At 43.0% G+C, this 23625-nt stretch overlaps 2 protein-coding genes across 5 annotated transcripts in view; both read right to left on the bottom strand.

Annotated features, from left to right (window-relative positions):
• LOC309372174 (uncharacterized protein) overlaps window positions 1-23625 on the bottom strand; it is a gene marked incomplete at its 3' end in the record, with an annotated part of 317646 nt that overhangs the window by 76570 nt on the left and 217451 nt on the right. The gene's annotated exons all lie outside the window — the stretch shown is intronic.
• The window catches only part of SYT6 (synaptotagmin 6), a 131413-nt gene that overhangs the window by 46423 nt on the left and 61365 nt on the right, over window positions 1-23625 (bottom strand). For all 4 annotated transcript variants that reach the window (XM_081915249.1, XM_081915250.1, XM_081915251.1 and 1 more), the window contains exon 3: window positions 17826-18384. In XM_081915249.1, the coding sequence (XP_081771375.1) occupies window positions 17826-18384 (559 nt within the window). The remainder of the gene's footprint in view (window positions 1-17825; window positions 18385-23625) is intronic.

Below are 23625 nucleotides of genomic sequence, written 5' to 3'. Positions count from 1 at the left end.
CTCTGTTCATACCAATACTGGCTGACATACATTTCATCTTGTGTTTTTAAACTGAAAACCCCTTTTAAGCAGAACACATTTTTAAATTATAATCAACAATAATAAAACACATCAAACAGCACATTTAAATCTAATGAATCTTAATTAATGACCAAAACATCAGTACATCACCATGTCTATCCAAGCATAGTCTGCTTCTATTTTTACTCCTATCTATATATACATGCACTTGTAAATTCTAAATGTCCCTTATTATTCCTACTCTAAATTAAACTAGCTTTGTTCATCCCAAAAAACCTTTGCTTTTGAAATAACCCATCAAGCTCCCCTATCCCTTCTTCAAAGCAGCAGCAGGAGCATTTGGGGGAAAATGTAGATAGTTGAAACTGACAAGGCTTTCTCCCCTGACCAGAGGCAAAGTACAGTGTTGAGGGAAATCTGTATTGGTGAAGACAACAAGGATCTCCCCAGCCCTGTTTCCTTCCAGGTATGAAAGGTTGAAATATGACGAAAAGCTATTCTCACATATGTGCAGCTCTCTCTCACTCTATAGTTGTGGCAGAAAAAAACCCAACCAGAAAGTATGAAATGATATTGTAAATTCCTTGGTGGCTAACAATTGATTAAAAAACCCCATCTGAAATGCATTTAAAGCTCTATTTCCATCTTCCACACATTCAGATCAACAGTGGGAGAGAAGCTTAAAAGCACTTTAAATGGCATGTGTGAAATGTTGCTAATGTTCCTATAAGAAGCACATTCTGTCATTTTTATTTTCCAGCACATCCCAGCCCAGGATGGGTTAGCTAGGAAGCTGAGTGTCCTCAGTATTGTTTTAGATTAAAATAAAAGATGCACTGCTAACCATATATATCAAACTTTATCTACCCTACACTGGGGGAATGAGGAAATTGTTCACAGTTACATTCCTCTCTCCTCTCACTCTACGTATTGTTATATCATCAGCACAGACTTACTGGGAGCATCCTCAATTTTTCTTTTTGAATTAGGAGTTCAATGCATTCACAAAGTGATTATCTACCATTCTGGCATATGCAAAAGCCTCAAGCAAAGGAACTTTCCCTTCTCACTCTATTTCTCTGGGCCTTAATATTGTGAATCACATATTTCCTGGGCCCCACCTTTGTGCACATCAAATATCTACTTAAAATTCAGGGCTTTTCTTCTTCTTGCACCCACTTTTTATTCCGTTTGCTGTGAAAGTACAGACACTGCCAATGGCAGCAACACAATTCCATAGAGAGAAAGCCCAAGAAACTGAAGATATGTGAGTCAACACCAATGAATGCAAAAATCAAAGCCACTCACATTTTAAATTTTCAGCTGCAGCAAACATTTATTAAGACCAGGAAATTGGGCAGCAACACCTGCCCACCTCCCAGCTCCAAAGTGAGAATGAAGGCTGGTTTCCTGGAGAGTCTTGGACTACCTCACCAGCCTATCCTGCTTTGGATCAGGAATGGAGAGCAGGCTAAGGAAGGTTGGAAGCTGCTGCCTGATGTAACTCCAAGCATCTTCAGGCAGCAGCATCCAACCAATCACTCTGTTGCCTCCCATTGTTGGAAGGTTGTTGGATTCCTCCAAGCAGTGGTACCCAACTGACCACTCTTCTTGAGGTAAGGAGACAGGTTGTGTGTGTTGTTGCCACAGTGGTACCCAGCTGGCTGCTGTCAGCACCAGTCTTTTCTGTGGTTGTGGAGGCTTGTATTCTAGGAATGTGATATTGTGGGCCAGTTTCCCACAGTTCCTCCCCACATGTTATCACCACCCACCCACACTTTCCCTTTCATTCCAAGCTAGTCATCTTGTATTATTATTGTAATCATCATAAACTTAATCCTATCTTTCTCTATATATACATTGACACACACACACACACATCTCCCCACCAATTGCAGCTTACAAGAACAACATGCAATTGTAAAGCAAATAAAACAAAACTGTACTTTTAAAACAGAAGGAAAATACTACAATATAAAAAATATACAGTATAAGCAACAGGAACCATTTGACAACCCACTCAACCCACTAAAAATATCCTTAAAAATAAAATGAAGCAGCTTCAAAGTTAAAGAATAACTAGAAATATTTTAAACCATTAAAAACATGGCAGGACAGAAATGTCTTGATGTCATTCCCTCAACCATGGATGGCAACTTGGTGACAGAGCAAGAGGAGCAAGCCAGGTGAAAGGGGTCCAGTGGTGGACTGCACAGGACCTGGGCCCCTACTGCTCATTCCACCACAGAAGGAAAGTGCCTGTCTTCAGGTTGGATACCCCAGGAGGACAAGCATCCTTGCCACCAAGGGTCTCACATTCCCAAGCAATACTGGCAAGAAGTGCATATGGTGGAGATAGAGTGCTGGGCCCTAAGGTATTTACAGAGGATTTATATACAGTGGTACCTCTGGTTAAGTACTTAATTCGTTCTGGAGGTCCGTACTTAACCTGAAACTGTTCTTAACCCGAAGCACCACTTTAGCTAATGGGGCCTCCTGCTGTCGCCACGCCGCCGGAGCCCAATTTCTGTTCTCATCCTGAAGCAAAGTTCTTAACCTGAAGCACTATTTCTGGGTTAGCAGAGTCTGTAACCTGAAGCATATGTAACCTGAAACGTATGTAAACTGAGGTACCACTGTATTCTGTGTACACACACACACATACACACACCCCACACAGGTACCATTCTGGAATGCAAGTAAAAGTGTGACATATCAGAAACCCCTCAGTTTGTCCTTAGACAATCATCAACACAACCAGGAATTTAAAAACAACAGTCCAACCTTATCAGTTTATATTTTTTCAATAAGGTACAGTCTTTTCCAGTTTTTCTGAAACTACACAGAAAGAGACACTTATAAAAACTCCCATACCTTAAACTCTCATGCCTCAAACACAGTCAAACATTAAAAAAAACACACACCATGCTTCTCAGTGACACATTTGGCATCACACCTAGTTTGGCCCTTCATGTGAGAAAAGAAGAAGAAGATGGTCACTGCCAGCCCTACAGTTGGGGAGAGTGGGACAGCTAAATCATGACACCAATGCTGGGAAGTGGCAGGGAGCTGTAGGAGAACAAAGGTGTGTAGGTCATGTGGCCTGCCTTGCACTGACCAAGCTAGCGTGTTGCCCCTCGGGAGAACATTATCCCATTGCCAGTGCTGATTGTCAGTCCAATTGGTTTCTATATGTGGAAATGGGTAGCAAAATGACCTGGGCAAGCCCTGCAGATGGCGTTGATTTGAGATTAATTAACTCTAAATGGTACGAGTGTGTGATCACAATCCAGAATGAAGAGAAACCTAAATTGAAGTTTGCTTATTTAATGTCAGAGACTCATTTCCACAGCTTAGCAATCCATATGGAGAAAGGCTCTTTGATTCCTTCAAGTGAGATGAAACACTTCCTTGAAGAGAAAATGTAGCTGTTAGTAATCAAGCAGTGGAGCCAGCAAGACACGTAGAGACATTAAGGGAGTTTAAAGCATCACGGGCATAGATCTTGTTGATGCATGAGAATTTTGCCCAATGATCTCCTATTCAGCCCTCAGTAAAACAAAGCATTACACATTTATACCACAGAGTTGTCCAGAATACTAATGCGCAAGGTATTAAAGGTGTGCTTCCACACAGAAACTTCACTTGCTGGCAAATAAATTCAGAAGGCTTTCCAAAGAGACAGGGAATGAAGCAGTGGATGACATAGCATGAATCAATCAGACCTGAGCCAAAATTCATAAGTGTGTGTGTGTGTGTGTGTGTAAGTAACTTACTTGCTCTCATGAAAATTGCCCGGTTTCAGCAACTTTCTGAACAGCTATGAAAATCTACCCCCTCTGAACTGCAGTACTTTCACCTGCACATGTATTCGGATGTGTATCTTGATGTAACATCAGAATATAGGATGCTGCCTTATACAGAGTCAAACCACTGGCCTATCTAGTTTGTCTACACATACCAGCAGCGGTGCTGTCTTTCAGACAGGGGTCTTTTCCAGCCCTATCTGGAGTTCCTGGGGGGTTGAACCTGAGACCTTCTGTATGCTAAACAGTTGCTCTACTACTGAGCTACAGCACTGATAAGGTGTGCCAAGGAATGTAACTTCCCTTCCTCAGGCAGCAGACCACAATGGTGGTGACCAGGATGCCTCCCTTGCAGTATGTCTGGCTGGGGGAGACAAGGATGAGGGTTTGGGGGGTCACCCCATGATACTGCTTTGTGTCTGTGGAAGCTGCTGTCAGACAGCTTCCCATTTAGTGTGATGGCACCCAGGCTAGCAGCAACAGCAGGGTGGTGTGAGGAGCCCATGTCTGCCACTCATGTTGCCGCTCCTTCTACAGTCTGGCCCGTGAAGGGCTCAGGCCACACCTGTAGCTGCAGCTCCTGATGCCATGTTGCTGCCATACCTCCTTGTCCAACAGGCATGGCACAGGTCACACCATGTTGCCACTTGTCATCCTACCTCTGAGAGCTCACCCCAAACAACCCCATGCTCCAGAAGGTGCTCCTGGGGTTGCATCACTTGGCCATGGGGACTTCCAGCAGGACGTGGACTGGGGGGGGGGGGCTTGCCCCATCTCCCAGTCCTCCACCAGCAGGAGCCTGCCAGCCTTCCTGGGTGACATTGGGGACCCAACGAAAAGAATTCAACCAGTTCCCACAGCAGGCTTCAATGTCATTCTGGGTGCCCTGAGTAGCACATTTGTCCTAGTCTTTGCACCTTCTAAACAGCCTCATGTGCATCCCACAAAAAGCCTGCCTTTTGTCTTGAAACTCGGGCATTGTGAAAATTCGTAGTAGCACCACCCTAAGTCTAAAGAGACATATTTACAGAAATCACTGTAAAAGAGTTCACCAGACAACTCTAAATTCCCTGTCCTCATGAATTACATTCCAGATCATAACAAACTCCCCCCACCCCACGTGGATTTAGGACACCTTGGCCTAGCAGCCGCAATCTCCCTGCCAATGTTTTGTGATGAGATAGGTGAAAACAGCAGTTGTTACCGTTACTCAGTATTTTTCAGTGCCCCATCCCAAGTACACACTGATGAGTCTCTGAGGAACTATGCTGCCTAGCTCCAATGAATATTAATGAGAGACCACATTAAAGTATCTGAAAAACTCTGTGCGTACCATACAGAGCCTTTGCCGTTTCTGAGTCCTGGGTGAATTCCAGCTAATCCTATTTGGTGAGATGAAGCCGTCAGATAGCTTAGAAATAATAGTTGCTTTTGAGTCGGGCTGCTGGTCCCAGAGATCAAATTTGAATGAACAATATTGCAGCATAAGCGCTTAGGAACGCAACGGCATGTCGATCATTCCCATCCCAGATACTTTGTGCAATAGAATCATCTGCATTCAAGCAGCTGGGGCGGCATTTGACTTACGCTCTCCTCTTCCTTCCATTCAGTCAGTGTTTATATCATTAGCATATAATGGCCCTGGGCTGCATTCTACTAGCTAGGCTGATCTGTGGTTACACTTGTGCATTAGTCATACTTTGGAAGAATCACTCATTACTGTAACATCCCCAGATTCACAAGGAGATAAAAATCTGATGATTGCTCCACAATTTATTTTGTTGTTCCTTTTTCATTATTAACTAGATGCAGAAACTTTGGAAGCAAATCAGAATACTGATGCTGGCTTTCCTCGAGGCCCTTTGCCCAGAGTCTCAGAGCAAAAAATGTAGAAAGAGGGGAGGTGCATTCTTAACCCTTTGTGCAGATGACACACTGCTGCAGTTTATTTGCAAGTAAACTGATGCATAACGGAACTACAGGGCACTGTGTGGTCTCTAACCAGATGGGGCAAAGGGAAGTCAGTGCCAGTCTCATCCTTTACTTAACAGGCATAAAGTAGAGTCATGGGGCAGATCTGGACACTACAACAAATATGAAACTGATGTTGTCCTGTGACTGCTTCTTTGCTCTTCCTGTTAACATCTACAGATGCAGCATTCCAGCTGGGCCCAGTGTTTCTCTGCCCTGGTTAGGCTAGGAAAGAAAAACACATGGCGCAATGATGCCACAGTAGTTGTTGTGTTGTGCAACACATTATCGGAAAGAGGGTAAGAAAAAAGCTATGAAGCTGCAGCAGCTCCAACATTGCCCCAAGACATTTTTCTTCCAAGAAGTTGATAGCGAGCCAGTGTGGTGCTGTGGATAGGCTGTTGGAATGAGACTTGGGAGACCAGGGTTCAAATTTCTACTCAGCCATGAAGCTCACTGGCTGACCTGGGGCCAATCACTGTCTCTCAGCCTTCCTACCATGCCTACCATGCCTTGAGCTCTTGGAGGATTGGTAGGAGAGAAATTTAATATTAAATAAACATAAGCCTTCATCTGCAAGACTTCTTCTCTATTCAGCAAGCATATTTGTGCTTGCGTGATGAATATCCTACATTAACTTCCACACCAGAGAAATTCTTCTTGAATTCTTTAAACAAGGCCTGCTGAGGTTTAAACTTTCAGAGCAACAATTTTGAAGTCAGTGTGATGTTCTGAAAAGAATGGTTATGGTTTTAAATTTCAGCCAAGTCCAAAACTTACTCGGTTGCCATTAGTAATTGATTTCCTAGTTTGAACTCATTTTTACTCTTATTGTACCCTGTCTCCCAGACACTACTTAGAGATGACTGTGATTAAGCAGTATACAAATCACTGAAACAACCAGTGCTTTTTTTTTTCTGGGGGTACGCAGGGATATGCACACCCCTAAACATTTTGTGAATCTTTGTACCTTTGTCTATTTCGTGTATTTATTTTCCCCAATTTGAACTATAAAATGGTATTTTCTTGAGTCAAAATGAGAGCACCCCTAAACATTGTTTTTAGAAAAAAAAAGCACTGGAAATAACTAACTAACTAACTAACTAACAACTAACTATTATTTCCTCATGTTAAATGATGAGGAGAAGTGAGTGAAACACTGCAAAACACTTAGAACTATTTAAAACATAAAGCCTGCTCCTGAGATTTTCTACATGTAATGGGTCACCAAGAAATGAGAGGCAAGCAGTGGTGTGAGGTGAAAATTTTCATAGGGGAACAGTTAGGGCCTGGGGTGCGGAACAGTTAGGGCCTGGGGTGCTAGCTTGTGAGGGCGATTGGGGGAGGGGGTGACGCCATGCACATGACATATTGATGTCATCACTCCTCCCTCTCCCCAAGCTGGGCAGAAGCTTCCCAGTTTGAGAAGGAGGTGCCAGGGGATCCGGCCATGTGGCCAGCATGACTAAGCCGCTTCTGGCGAACCAGAGCAGCGCACGGAAACGCCATTTACCTTCCCGCCAGAGTGGTATCTATTTCTCTACTTGCACTTTGACGTGCTTTCAAACTGCTAGGTTGGCAGGAGCAGGGACCGAGCAATGGGAGCTCACCCCGTCACGGGGATTCGAATCGCCGACCTTCTGATCGGCAAGTCCTAAGCTCTGTGGTTTAACGCACAGCGCCACCCGCGTCCCAGAGGTAACATTTGGGAGAGGGCAAAACTTGTTTTCTACCTCCCATGACTGGGTGGATAGGCTTGGTTCACACGGACAGAGCTCATGCAGGAGAATACAGTGTATATTTGCATGCAGAAATTATTTCACATTTTTGTGGGTCCCATCAGTACACCTGTTCTCTCTTCACCTACCACCACTCATCAGGATGATAAATTCTTTTGCGAGTGATAAACGATAATAGGAACCCACAGAAGAGGAAACCTATGGCACTGATGCTTTAAAGTTCTGTAGAGAGCTGCAATGACAGGATGATTTAAGCAAGATGGATATGGTGTTCCATCTCTTTGACTAATAATGCCCAACTTTCATTTTTGCTCTGGTAGATAAAAAATAAAATAAAAATATGAGTGGCTCTGTTTGCCTGGCATTGCCTGGCACTGCAGAAATCTTATTCCCCATTTAAATATTTGCTTCTATGAAGGCAGCTGCTCCCTAGAAAAGTCAAGATCATAATAAACACACCACTGAACAACAGAAAGTGATGCTACTTTGTAAAGAAACAAGTCATTAACACACTAAAGAGAGACCGTAAAGATGCCTGGATGTTCACGTGCTACTAGTAAGATTAACTAAAGCTAGATACCAGAATCTTTTGGAAAACATAAAAGTTGGCATTAGAATAGTACCCTGACTATGAGCTGCCAGGGTAAGAGTTGTCAGAGTAATCCTCTTAGTTTTTACAGCCCCCAATAACTCTTCCTTGGGTGTATGGTCCACAAACCACATTCCTCTTTTTACTAGGCTTGTCAAAAATGCAGAGATAAAATTCTGTTTTCCCAGCCTCAAGCTGTGGATTTCTGTAGAACATTCATCTGCATCTCTGAATCCCAGCCAATTCCATTTGTGTTGCCATTCCTTCAGATGTGATCAATTTCTCATTTCCATGCAAGGCCCGAAATGAACATGTGTGATTTGCTTCATGCTTGCACTGCTCCTGTTATGCAGGAGTGTTTTACTTACGTTGTGAGACTAAAAATGCTTTGATTTCTGCCAGCTTCAATATGATATTAGAATGTTCAATACTGAATGTTTTACAGAAAAGTTAAAATGGAAAGTATGCAGAGATTACATAAATGAGCATCACATATTCTCACAAGCATGACTCATAAGCACATTAAACAAAAGCAATGACAAGTTTAGGAATGTCTGCCAGAATTTGCAGATCAGAAGTAACTGCTGAATATCCAAACTGAATTCTGCTTTCAGTACTGGTAGTGCCTTAACAATTCACTTTATTACTTTATTACTTTGGAGGGGAGGCACAATCAGATATGTGCCTCTGAGCATATAGAAAGTGTTGCTGTCTCATCCCTGAGCAATTTCATCCTCCACACAGGTAACACAAAAATGTGTTCTCCTCCATATACCGGTAAGTGTCTCCTCATTTTTCATCCATCTTCATTTAAAGAACAAAACTAATTATTGTTTGTTTCTTATAATTCACCCTTGCAGCCTTGTTGTGGGCATGAAGGTCTCTTTGTCTCTTCATCCCCATTATATAATTAATGCAAGGTTTCTGCCGAAAAGTCTGTTTTCAATACTAAGTCCTATAATATGGAGAAAGTATCTCTGAGCATGAACAGAGTGTCTTTCCCTCACCATTGAATAGCTGCAGTCTCCATACGTACCAGTGGAATGTTTTTAAACACGTTCTTTTTCTCCCACAAAAAAATCCCACTCCTGCTTTTTCAACATCTCCTTCCCTAATCAGCCCAAAATATGCCTGTTTAAATTACCAGCCAAGTAGCAATTTTCATTTATTAACATATGTATCCTGGTGTTCACAGATGGTTACAAAAAGCTGAAACAATTCTCTTTACTCTGAAGCTCTTCCTGTTTGTGGGTTTCTCACACACATCTGGTTGGTCAATGTGAGAACAGGATGCTGGATTTAGAAGGGCCAAAAGTCAGATCCAGCAGACTCTTATTCAGTTCTTATAGGATTCAATCACATACTGGCAAGGTTACATTGATTAGTGCTCTTGGGCAATGAATCCTCTTCCCTCCAGAACTGAACTTCTTGCAATAAGGAAAGTGACAGGGAAATGCAGGGTATTCCTATTAAATTTATTTACCGTATTTTTTGCTCTATAAGACTCACTTTTTCCCTCCTAAAAAGTAAGGGGAAATGTGTGTGTGTCTTATGGAGCGAATGCAGGCTGCGCAGCTATGCTGGAAGCCAGAACAGCAAGAGGGATCGCTGCTTTCACTGCGCAGTGATCCCTCTTGCTTTTCTGGCTTCTGAGATTCAGAATATATTTTTTCTTGTTTTCCTCCTCCAAAAACTAGGTGCGCCTTTTGTTCCGGTGCGTCTTATAGAGCAAAAAATACGGTATATCCCAGAAACAATGTCACAGAACTTCTCCGTAAGCCAATCATAATAAATGTCCACTAAAAGTCAATGTTGTCTAAACTCCCTGCAAACTTTCTGCAAACAAATCAGGATGAATGCTCAAAAACATTCAGAAGGCTGGTGGCTTGAGCCCACCCAGGGATGTCTCTTGGGGTCCCTTCCAACTTTACAATTCTATGATTCTATATAACAGATCACATGGACGTGACCTGTTTTGGCTATTTTGGATTCTGTTCACATACAATCCCTTCTGGAAATATGGACAACAAATCAATGAAAATCTAGATGGACAAAATTTTTGTTGCCATGTCTAGCAGAGCCACAGCCCTTTTTTGCCTTTGAGATTGGAGATGAAGTGAACCATTTGGTGCCTCACTAAAAAAAGGGGGTAGATGACCCCACGATATCTAGAACTGAAGATGATCATAAATACATGCGGCTAAAACTCTCTTGCCTGCAGAAATAGGAAACATATTGCCAGTCTTGCAACTAAAGGGCAGGTGTCCATTCTCAAAATTTAAGCCCAACGTGTGGGAGAAAAAACTGCTGGGAATCAAAACCCACCAGAATCTGATTGGCAATTGAATTAGTTCTTAAGCAAGTTGTGTAATATATTCTGTGCAGCTTCCCATGCTGAGGGCAGTGAAGAGGCCCTCTGCTGCAATTTACTCTTTTTTACACAGTATTCATACCACCATCAATTAATCCCAAGTTATCTAAGTGACTCACCATGTCACAGCGCGGTTGACTATGAAGAAACATGAAAATGTGTCTTATTAAATTGGCCACCATGCTGGGCAGGCTTCAGGGAAGGCCCTGTTTGACAAAATCTGTGAGAACTTATTAGGGATGGGGAAGAAATTCAGTTCAGTCTGCATTTAAAAGTGAACCTACCTAATTCACACTCCCCAAAACAATGCGCAAATCAAACAGAACCATTATGCTAATTCAGTTCTCCAAATTTTGCAGTGCAGCTCTCCAAGCAAGTAATGTGTACTAAAATGCATATGCTAGGGCAGAGGTGGGGAACTTCAGGCACAGAGACCAAATTCAGCCTCTCTACCTGACCCTCAGAACTCTTTCCAAGACACCCCCTCACTCTTCCCGCTTCTCACACCAAGTGCTTTTGCTGAATATCCCTATTTTCTGAGGAAAGTTGGAGGGTATGTGTGGCTGGAATGGGTCTTTGAACTCTGATAATGCCTCTTGCTTGTCTGGATGAAGGATAGCGAGGAGTGTTTATAAGAAACAAGCCTACTATACAGAGGTAAAACTTACACTTTGTTGCTCCATCCTCTTTTGCCTCAGGTCATGCCAACCTCTGGATTATGGCCATTGGGAGCTTGCCCAAATGGGAACACAACCCTCAGGCTAAAAAGGGTTCTTCACCCCGGCACTGCGTAAATTTTGCACATGTCAATATAAAATAATATACCAAAAATACAGTATATTAGTGAAAACTGCCTGCAGAACCATATATGCTGGGCAAATATGTAAACAGAAATGTGCATATTAGAAGAAAGTTACCTTAAAATGCTGGTGAATTTTTCACAAGGACTTTAAAAAAAAAAATCATAACCTGATGTGGAGCACTGGCGACTGGAAAAATGAGAACCCCAAACTGGCAAATTTGCCTATCCCTATGGACTTATGATAGTATGTCAAGGCATAACTACTTATTTCAAAAGAGAAAGCTTGAGCACAGCTGCTGGCTATCCAATAGCAGCAGTATTATACTGTGACAGAGAAAACAGCCTAAAATGTAAATGTTCATCACCAGCCAGATAGAGGACCAACAATAAAAAGGTTTATTTATACTTCTTTGTTCTGCTTCATTAGGTGCTAAATTAATAACAGGCATTCATTCTTTTTTCTCATTTATTTTATCTTTTCTTTTCTTATCCTGGACAAGACATCACTAACAATACGATGGAAGGTTTTGCTTCTGAAAAAAAATGTTCAGGTGTGAAATCTGGCAGTCTTTCAGGTTGTTTCTTTGCTATGGAACAAAGACTAAGGATGCTCAGGGATTTTGTCCAGTCTGCCTCTGCAGGTAAACCGACCACGTTTGCATTTCCCAGACTAAGACGTGGATCAGGACGCAGTAACCCTTCAGTTTTCATATTTCTGCAGATTTTATAATGCACTTCTGAGAGTAAAACATGCACAATGTGTAAAATGTGCAAAAATGTATACCTTAGCATAAACATTTAGAAAGAACTGCAGTTCAGTGGTAGAGTATTTGGAAGAGTGTGATGCTAACGTCCAATGCCAAGATGAAGGTCTACCAGGCTTGTGTGTTGAGCATGCTGCTTTATGGAAGTGAGTTGTGGGCAACTTCACAACCATCAGGAGTGACGCCTCAATGCCTTCCACATGATGAGGATTCTGGGTATCAAATGGTAGGACAGAATTCCAAACAAAGATGTGTTCTCCCATGCCAAAAGTTCCAGCATGTTTGCTCTCCTGTCTCAGTGATGTCTACACTGGCTTGGCCATGTCCACAGAATGGAAGATGGCAGGATTCCCAAAGACGTGCTCTATGGGGAGCTGTCTTCCAGCACCAGGCCAGTTGGCAGACCAACTCTGTGTTACAAATATATCTGCAAATGCAACATGAAGGCTGCCAACATCAATCCTGCCAGTGCCTAGGGACAGTCAGGTCATGCATCCATAGCAGTGACCAGAGAAGGAATGACCGCTGGGAGGAGCACAGAGAGAAGAAACATCATGGTGCATCTGCAGCAGAACAACTGCATGCTGTCGTCTGCCCCAGCTGCAAAGAACATATCTCTCCTACATCAGTTTCCACAGCAGGCTCTGCAACCTTCCAACAGTTTGACTTCACCCACAAAGGTGCACTCTTCCATTGTTTCCCAAGATGCTGGCAGCTTTTGTGCAACATAATTCCATGCAGCCAATTGAGAGGTGGGGTTTTGTGCAGTGTAAAAGCACCAGTCGCTTCACTGTACATATCTGAAGCAGATAAAACTATGTGGAATACTTTTTTAAAAATATCTCTAAAATTTCCAGAGCATGACAGAGATTCCTTGTGTTGTGTTGTGCTATGGTTTCACTTGGAGGACCTTATTCAAGGCCACAAGTACCATGAGCGGCTAGTTCTTTCTTTTTACAGAAGCGTTTCAGTTTTCCTGATTTTTCAATTAGCCCAGCAGCCCATGTCATTACGTAATCCATATACTGTACATAAAGATGATGTGAGCACACTTTAATCTGCATACACACTACAGTAATCAAGGAGTTGAAACAGCCTATGGGGAGCCCCATGCCAAGTATGAAGAAATTGTCTAATAGTCAATAGCTTCTAAGAGAACTGAAAGCTGCTTGAGAGACATTTGATTTCCCATGGTGCATATACGTAATTATTTTGTTCCTGTGTCACCTTAGCTCAAACAGGTTTTGAAGGCTTTTGAAACAATGCAACCCCCCCAAAAAAACCCCTGTTTCTCAGCGGAGGAGAGAGGTTGAGCAGACACATCACAATTGGTGGTCCCTCTTGGAAATCGACCCCAACTCTCTCTTTTATGTGTGAGAGTTTTGGTTGATGCTGGAAGCTGGTGACACAGAGGCATGTCTTGCTCTGTGCTGCTCCCAAGAGCTGTGGTTTGGGGGCTTCCTTGAAAGCCTCATGAGGAAGCAAGACCTGTGGAGTGTTAATGCTGTGAACCCCTCCATCTTTTGCTCAGGTTGTGTATATGTGTAAATAAAACCTTATATGTTAAAGACCCCACGGTCTCCGTTGACTTTCATTTCAAGGAAACCAAACCCTAGGAAAAGCATTTGGAACCACTGTAGTCTCTCACCACTTTGAGACTGTGTTACATGCGACAGTACCTTCCCTGCCATACCAAATGCCACCCGAAACCTAACAGACCCATATTTCAGTGCCTGCTAATTCTTCCCACATTCCTTCTCCTGAGTATGGGCAGACTCCATGGCTCCAACTCCGCCCCCCCCGCCCAATTTTGTTTACCACCTCAGCTAATCCAATGAAAAGTCCTAGAGGACTCAAATGTTCACACCCTATTTGGGGACATTTTGGCTGGTCTAATCAAGGCATTGCCCTAATGTAGATTTTGGAAGAAAAACTAGGTTTGACTTTCTTGTCTGCAGCATTCCGAGGAGGCGTGATTAAGAACTTCATTAGGGCCAAGCATTAGCATCCTTGGGTGAGGTCTGGCTAAGCCTTAATGCATATTTATGACGCCGATTAGGAGGGCTACTGCTTGAAACAAATTAGCAGCATCTGGTAAGGATCTTACTGTTTTCCTGAGCTGTTGGCAATCACAACAACATTGCAGAAGTGTTTGCAAACCTGTGAGACAGTTATGCTATTAGAATGATAAATGGGGAGCTTTGCATGGGAATAATGAGACTGCGCTCCTGAAGCATAGCAACAACAGTGCTGCTTCTGGGGTAAGTACAGCACCGAGGGCTTAGAGGGCAAGGATGCAAGAAAGGCCTTCAGGCAATGGCACTTCTGGGACTAATTACATGCTCAGTACCAGGCCATATACCCCACTGCACCATCATCATTTCCTCCTGCCCAAAATATTAAAACTTTCCCCAGATAGCTAGCAGCCTTAAAGCTCCAGTCCCATGCTCAATTCCCCAGGTTCGGCACTTCCGAGAGGAAAAATCAATTTGTCGGATTCTGTAACTTCTCATTTAAAGCAAATTTGCTCAAACTCTTCTGAAGAAGATTTGATTGGAAAGATCTATTAAAAAGGAAAAAAAGGAAAATCTATAGAGATGATTCTCAAAGTTGGGCTATATAAAGCAAGCTGATCAACTTCCTTCTAGGGCAGTATCTTGGAAAGATTAGATAGAAAAATCTAGGTGAGGGCATGGGGAAATCAAACAGCTGTATTAAGGTCTGGAAAGCAATCTATTTCACAGTAAGAACATAATTTTGGAGCAGAGAGTAATTCCTTGGAGTGATAGAAAGGTAGGAAACATGAAAGGAACAGGAGAACATTTGATTGTCCCAAGACCAGAGCACAGTAGCCATGCTAGTCTGAGCCAATGCACTAGAGTTCCTCAAACAAACCTTTCAACTCAACCAGTCCATATAGGTCTCTAAATCAGCTACCTTCTATCGATGCAAAGCTATTGCTGGCCAATACAAGAGCTAAAATAGAGATGACCCTGGACACATCCTTTGATTTGACATTAATTTTAACTGACAGTAGCTGCTCCTTCAAAATAAGTGCAATAAGACCTGCACCAGCAGCAGGAAGTGCCAGGGGGCTGGGACTTGCCATCATTGCTGTCCTCAGTATTTTCCTTTTGCTGTTGTTGGCCTCCCCTGGCCTTCCCTGTTCCTCTAACTTGGGACACCATTTTGGGAGGTTCCTGAAACCTGCACAGAACTACAAGATCTTTTTTGTTCACGCTTCTGGTTTTCAAAACAAGTTGCCAGGAGGAAAAGCTTTGCCAAGTCCCTCTTGGTAATCGGCAGGAGCTCTTGGCTTGCCAAAGGTATTTCCATGCAGAAGAAGTCTCCCCAAAAGCTCTATCCTATCACCTTTTTCTGGGTGTTCAAGACGCCTTATCTAAATATTAAATCTGCAAGAGTTGGAACAATGAAAGGACAATGTTTTGGCACCACCTTCAACTTGCTGGCTTCAGCAAGCTGGCTGTACCCAAGTACTTGTCATAATTTTTCATCCCATTTTACAAGGACACAGACTTTCACCCTCCCTGTTGAGGTGTTGAATGACCTACCTCTATAACAGTGGTAGGGGGATCAAAGTCTCTCCTTAGCAACCTCCCAGGGCAATCATTCCAGTGGTGGGTGGGACCAGAGGCAAAAGTAGGCAGAGGAACATATGTGCCTCTTACCTTTTGTACAGTTGACTGAATTTCAGTCACACAAACGCCAGGGGTTTCTATTCCCACCTGTGCTCCTCTGCCTGTGCTGTATCCAGGCAAACAAGAGGAATTATCATAGTTCAGGGACACATTCCAGCCAGGAAAAAAGCACTCAAGGAAAACATGGAGCAGAGCCTTAGGAAATGGGATGTGGTAATGGGAGAGTCCTTCGGACCAAACAGAGAGGTCTGGGTGGCCACATTTGGCCCCCGGCAAAATCAGTCCTCAGGCTTTAATCATGGATATGCTTAGTACTGTCCTCAAATGCCTAGAAACTACCATCTGTTCTGGTTATCTTTTCTTCCATCTTATTCAACTGGCAGAGAGACATGGGAGCATATGGGTATAGACTCCTTCTCAACAAGGAGCTCTGACCTGGTATGGCGTTAAAATGGGAATGATGCATCCATGGTCTGATGGAGATCATTAATTTTGGACCCTATCTGGTCTCAGTGCAGAATGTGGATATAGAGTAATGCACTGTTATGAGGGGGTGGGGGGGAGAAGCTTAAAAGGAGAGACAAAGAAACTTGAATAACTGATTCAGCAAATCAGACTTAAAATGTATGGGAGGAACATTCTCTGTTAAGATTTGTCTGCTTCAATTGCCACTCACTAACCCTTATTAACAACTGAGAATTCAAATAGTAATGAAAAGCTCAAAATATGGCATGTAATAATATAGTTTGGCAGCTTCAGCATTTTTTAAAATAAAGCAAATGTCTAGATTTCACGGGTTGTAATACTGAATATGAGTTGGCAGTTTTGCTTAAAATGCAAGTCAGTGAAAGTCTGAGGGTGGACCCCTGTCCTTGCGGCAATATTCTCTTCCACGTACAACTTTCCCTGTATTTCCAGCCCCTCCCGTATAATTAAAGCGCAATATCCCAAGGACAAAGAAAGACACTTAAAAACAATTTATAGACTATGCAAATTGCAATGGTGATGTATTGTGAGCTGTCCCCCTCCTTTTACCGCCAAAGCTGCCAGAATTTAAAGCACAGAACAGATCCTACAACCAGGAACCAGTGCACTACTTCCAAACTGTGGCTCATGGAGAGGCCTGCCCTTGACCTTGCCTATTTTTTGAACAACAAGGAAGTTCTCATGTTTTGATTCCCCGAAACAGACATAAATCTACGCTGATATGGCCAGCCCTACCATTAGATTGCATGAGATGGAGCTATCTCCAGCTACACAACCTGCCCCACACACTCTAACACAGCCTATTGCCCTCAGGTGTGATGGGGAAAGCTGTGCCATCGCCGGTGTGAAAGGAATCTACCAGCATCTGTATGTGGTGTTGTGGGGGGAGGGGGCACCATATTTTCCTTTGCCTTGAGTAGCAAAATGTCTTGGCCCAGCCCTATGCCATCATCTTCCTTCCTTGCCACAATTTGACAAAACCTGGGTGTAAGTACATCTCATCCAGGATTATCAACATTGGCCTAGAAAGACTTATAAAGGAAGTGGGAGTATTGTCATGTAAATCAGACCAAGATTTTGCAAAATGAATCTCTGTTGGTGTGAACTGTGGTACCTTCACAATATTACTATTTTTAATGTAATCACCCATAACCTAGATGAATGACTGGATGTTTGAATGGATGTTAGCTCTGCTTAAACTGTGCGCAGCTATTGATGGCTATCTCAAGTAACCAGGACTTTGCTGCATGAAACCCATTGTCCACTTCTAGGTCCTCCTGGCTCTTCTGCTCCTTCCCTTCCTGCTCGACTTCTTCTCTGTGAATGCATGCACAATGAACACAGCGAGGAGCAGCATTCCAAAGAACAGGGTAAGTGAGGGGGCAGAAGGAAGGAGAAGCCAGGAGAAGAAGGGACCCATCAGGACCCAAGGACCATTTAATACCTGAAACTGACACTGTATCATTCACACCTTCAAAAGAAGAACACTTGATGGTATTTCTGTGCCAAAGCTCTCATTTTAAAGTGCAGCTTGGCCTACGGAGCTACGGCAAACTCATCCAAGCCTTGGTGTGTGCTATTGTCTCTCCACACTAATGGCAAAAGCCGCCTACTCACCGTTGTGGCATACTGAATATCCTTCCAGATGGAGGTCTCCCGAGAAAGATCCGAAGCCTCAAAGAGGTTCTCCAAGATCACCTCACCAATCATGTCATGCCGAGAAAACCTGTCAAAGTCAAAGACGCTAAGATGAAGCTTCCTATTGGTCAGCTCCTCATAGGGCACAGGAAACTGAAAGCTCTCGTCAAAGGTGGGGTTGAGCGTTTTCCTGTGCACACGGGTTTGGAACTTGCACTTCCTGTCAGGCAAGAGGTAGATCTTGACGTAGGGGTCGGAACTGCCACAGAGGTCCTTGGCAGGCAAGTCAAAGGCCTTGAGAATCCGCACAATCAGGGTCTCGTTCTCATAGTCATATTTCAAAGCGAAATTTATTTTCCCACAGTTTTTTTCTGCCTCTTTTTTAGGGTCCTCAGAGTCCACAGATTTCTGCTTGTACAGCTCTGGCTTGATCCGGCCGATGCAAGTTGGCTGCTCCGCCGCAAGTGGTAGTTCTGTACCATAGTCCACACTGGAAACATGCATCTGCCTGGGCAGGTGCCTCTTGAAGGAAATGTGCCTGCAAGAGATAAGAAAAGGCTAGTGTGTTGTATGCTGGGAGAAGATTGTCCTGGGTATCTGGCCCCACTTAAGAGACAGGATGCAAAATGGGGACAGGCAGGGAGAGCGTAGGAAATATAGTACTCTCCTGTGCCCAACTATACTATAAAGTTCCATCATACCTCTTTAAACAGTCATGGCCATGATTTCATGCAAAGAATCCTGGGAACTGTAGTTTGTTAAGGGTGCCAAGGGTTATTAGGAGACCCCCATTCCCCTTGTAAAGGTATAATTCCCAGAGTTCCCTGGGAAGAGGGTGTGATTGGGAATTGTAGCTTTCTGAGGGGGAAAAGGGTCTCACAACTTTCACACAGTATTTTTTAAAGCAGCCAGTTGAGAGGGAGTAGGAAGTTTTCACAACAGTGATGTTACAGGCAGTAGGCACCCCTGACTAAGCGGGTGAAACACGAGACTCCTAACTTCAGAGTCCCCACATTGCAGGGGGTTGGAGTAGATAACCCTTGTGGTCTCTTCCAACTCAACAATTATATAATTACTCTATGACTATAGTGCTGACCCTTGTAGAACTTCTGAAGGCTTTGTCATAAATGAACTCTGTTAGTGCAGGGGAAACTGGTTTCTCGATAGCTATCATGCAAAGGGAAATAAAGAAGTGCATCTCATGCTGATCTGTGAAAAACTTTGAAAAGAACAATGTTATGGTCTTCCAGTTCTAGGAATTAAGATCCATACCAAACAGAACGCAAGGAGCCGTTCAGAAGCAAAATATTTGGAACAAGTGCTATCTTTGGCCTTGAAGACAGCATAAAAGAATGTAATTATAGTTTGTGGGAATAGGAAACTCAGCTACAAGGGGCTGGTTATACTAGCCAGAAAGGAATAGCAGCACCCCTGAGAGTTCTGAGGTCTGTTTAATAAGCCCCACGGCTTGCTGTTTATGACTTACAGGAGAGGAGAAAGGAACTGCTGACCAGTGATCCAGAGTTATATGCTGCCAGCTGGGATTGCCACATATTCCAAAACCATAAAGCATTACTGCCTTGGGGAAATACTGTGTTTAAGGACTATGGGTCAATAGGAGTTTGGGGGCCTGTTGTAAGCTACATTTTTTGTGCTATGAGCCCTTAGAAAGTTACCAAAGAATCCCTGCTATTGCTGAAAGCTTCCTGTCTACTGGATTGCTTTTTCCTGTTGCTGATACGTTTACATTGAAATAAGTAGGAAAGGAAAGGAAAATAGAAAGACAAGAAAAGAGAGAGAGGGGCACACAAGGTTTGCACACACTGTCTAAGACTCAACTCAATTTAAGTTTCCCTCATTTTTCCAATTTCAAATTCAGTTCTTCACATTTCCACTTCAATTTTCAACAACAACTGAACACATTTTTGCAAAGCAATTCACCTAAATATAATGCAGTTTTGTATGTTGCTTCCACTAATATATGCATTTTTATGCACAGTTTACCATGACACATCCATTTTTTTTGTACCCATTCCTTGGCTGGAGAACTGCATTGCAAAATTTAGAGAAGTGCCAATTTTGAAGGATGGCTGGGCTTTTAGTTCACACGTTGTTTTGAAAAGTCATAATTAGATAGGTACACCTTTATATGTGAATGGAGCAAAAATTCTCTCCCATCCCTAGACCAAGAACCCTTCTCAGCTGCGGGAAGGGGAGTGCTTTTATATCCCCCATATCAGAGAAGAAAGAAAAGAAAAGAAAAGGCAATGACACAAAGTCAACCACATACTTATTTTGCTTTCCCAAGATATAGCTATCTGATTGAGTGAGGATGTATTTTGATCACACCTCTGCATAGTTCTCGTAACAGCAGGACTTCTTTTCTATAATTCATATGTTCCAGCTGAACTTTTCTAATTGAGTTTGCCCAAATTACGCTTATCTTCTTTCCCTCCTTCATAATGTCTTCTGTGAGTGAGCTTAATGGATACGAATGACTAAGGAGGTTTGAAACAAAGAGTGGCAGGCATACATCTGCCAATGGCACAAAACATCAACTCGATTGCTCAGTCTCTCTCACAACTTTTATGACAGGACAGTTTTAGACATGATTTGCAGCCTCCATGGCTATGCATGAGCAGAAACTGAGAACAGGGCATGGGCCAGCCTGAGCTCAGTGACATCCTTATACTTCTCATAAAGGTATTTTGGGGTCTTTGTATGACCACCGGACCATATCTTTCTCATGGCTACTTGGGCTGGGAGTAATGCCCATCTTCATCAAAGCCACCCTGCTTTCTTTGGCAAGTTGTACCAGATACTTTTGTAGCAGGTTGCAATTTGTTTGTTGTTGCATTTATCTCTCTCTTGGCCCAAGGAGATCACAGCATCATCATGATCATTGCCGTCCTACCGCTATCTCACCATCAGTGCAAGAGGAAAGCTCCCTGCCCCAAGGAGCTTACGATCTAACACTCAACACAGAAGGAAGAAGAGAAGAGGCAGATGGTTGTAGAGTCCAGGGGTAAAACAGCCTTCTCATGACTCAGCTGAGAGGCAGCAGCTTGACCAAGGACATCCGGTGAGCTTTAAAGCTGAGCAAGGATTTGAGCCGAAGTTCCCCAAAAGTCAGTCCTCACACACTCTAGCCACTATAATACCACTGTACTCAGCAGGCTGGAGGATATGCAAGGTACTCAATTTACATTGCATATATTCTTACTATCAGAACTCCATTGCAGTGAGTGAAAATGGCTACCCATTTGTCATTGTGTAGTTAATGGTTCATATTCAGTGGGGAAACACTTCATTAAAACACTCATTAGCACAGCTAAGGCACACAATTAGTTTAAGTGAAATGAGCACCCAGGAAGCAAACGTGTTCTCTTGGGACTAAGGTGGTTGACCTGGAGAGACTGAGAAAAGCAGAAGACACTGTAGAGATCTCCAGTTCTTATGACAGCAAGTAAAGGTCTTCTGGCAGGAGGGCATCATACCAAGGCAATCAGAACACAGTTACTTGGAAAGACCCATCTCCTGAGAGATGCATCTATATCCTCTGGGGCCTTGCTGTAGTGATTCAGGTATTTGTAACATTTTAGTTGGACCAATACTGATATTGCCTAATGTGGATTTTGGATTTGGCGGAAGTGTTTGTGGCTTTCTTCTTCAGAATAAATATTTCTAAGGGGAGGGGAACAAGAGAGACATTTAAAAATTATGAATGGCCAGGAAAGAGTAAATGGACCGATTTTTCTCTTTCTCTCATAATGTTATATACTGGGCATTATCCAGTAGCATTGGTCAGCCATAGTTTCACAGACAAATGAAACATTTGTTTCATACAATACATAATTAACTATGCCATTTACAACCATGAGATCACATTGTTCTATCATGATGGCAAAATAGAACTTTCGTATTCAGAGGCAATGTATCTCCAAAGCCCATTTGTTAGAAGACTGGCAGAAGAAAAGGACTGTTGCCTTTACCCTTCTTTATAGGCTTCCCAGAAGCTAAATGCTGAACTAGCAGTGGTCTTGTGGAAGGAGAAGGCAGGGGATCACAGTTCTGGGACCTTTTATAGAGCAGGAGGAATGGGATCATCTGAGATGGTGTGATCAGGAGAAACTAAATTTGTTTGTGACACATTAGAAACAGAATCATAGAACTGTACAGTTGGAAGGGACCACGAGGGTCATCTAGTCCAACCCCCTGCCATGCAAGGATCTTTTGCTCAACATGGGTCTCGAACTCATGATCCTGAGATTAAGAATCTCATGCTGAGCTATCCCAGTCAAAGAGAGAGAAAAATAAGCAGAGGATGGGTACTTCTTTCCCTTTTTTTGGAAGGCATTCCTACTTCACACCAGCAGTTTAAATGGTAACACTTCTTCGCAAGATTGCTTGAACTAATTAAAAGCTGAAATGTTGCATTTCAGCTGACTGAAAATCTTGTGAAAGCTCAGTATGTGTACAAATCTATGCAGTCATAAGCACCAGTAAGTTCAATGGAGCTTACTCCCAGATACGTATATCCATATCCTATTATGCCAAAGATATACCTTTGGGACGGTACATTTTGGGATGGTGGGTAACAGGGTCCCCACAGTGAGATATTCAGGCATTTGGAACATATGTTAAGTATTTGTAACATGCTGGTCCTAATAAATTGGACAATATGCTATGTGCTGCTGCTCCTGCTCCGTGTGTGTGTGTGTGTGTGTGTGTGTTTCAGTGGATCAAAAGAGCTACTTGCATTTTTTACTCCTTTAGCAATGGGGGCTGCCACAATGAGTTCCTACACTTTTGTATAGTTGTGAATTTTCTTGATTTTACTGCTTTATCTTTTGTAACCCACTTTGAAGGTTTTTGCAATCTAGCAGTGTATAAATGTTATAAATAAGTAAATAAAATGCACCATCACGCTACTATAGGACTAGATAGACTCTTGCTCTGAATCTAGAAGGCTCTTATGTTCCTGTGACTGAAAGCAAAGGAACTGAGCAAAATTGAGCAACTCCTGCCCTCTATGGCATGGTAGACCTTGTTCTGATCAAACACGATGCATGGTAAAACATGGATAAAGTCACCCACATCTTAGCTGAAAAGACTGCCTGTATTAGAAGACATTCAGGTCAGTGGCCCATGGGTTAGCAGGCTGTCTTCTACCTCCAGATCCTTGCAGACCCTGCCTTCCTTTGTCATGGATCCTGATGCACGGTCAGCCTTCCATCTGAGGCTACAGTGGCCCTAAGGCAGTGGCTGATCTTGAACACTGAGATGCAGTTCCCTCGAAGCCAGTGCAGTGAGTGATATGTCAATTCCGTTTATCTAATTATTCCTGCTTTGAGCCACATAAGCAAGAAAGAGAGGAAAAGGCTGTAATTCTATCTGACAGTGCGCCATGTCACTGATATGTCTCCCTGCCTCCCTGAGTCCTAACAAAATTAAAGTGGCCACAAGCATATTGACAGCTTGACACAATGAGGTCAAGTCACCGTAACAGGGTTTGAATCTTTTGGCTAAGATCAAGGGCCCACAGGGAGACTGGGGAAATATGTCAGCTGGTTCACTTTCAACTCAACCTTCGGCAGAGACCAGCATGTAGTCGGGGGAGTATCCTGCAGCTCCAGGAGGTGTATGCCAGCCAAAGGTTTAGCGTAATATCCCTTTAGTGCAATTGATGTACAAGTGTCAAGAACATATTTAGAAAGAAGAGAATTGCTGCCGACATCTTGAGGAGTGGTGGCCCATTGCATCAAACATAAACGAGAGC

The sequence above is a fragment of the Podarcis melisellensis genome, assembly GCF_964234715.1.
Source record: "Podarcis melisellensis genome assembly, chromosome: 6".
Lineage (NCBI taxonomy): Eukaryota > Metazoa > Chordata > Lepidosauria > Squamata > Lacertidae > Podarcis > Podarcis melisellensis.
Note: the sequence above shows the minus strand (reverse complement) of the source record. Positions and strands in the feature narration are given on the sequence as shown.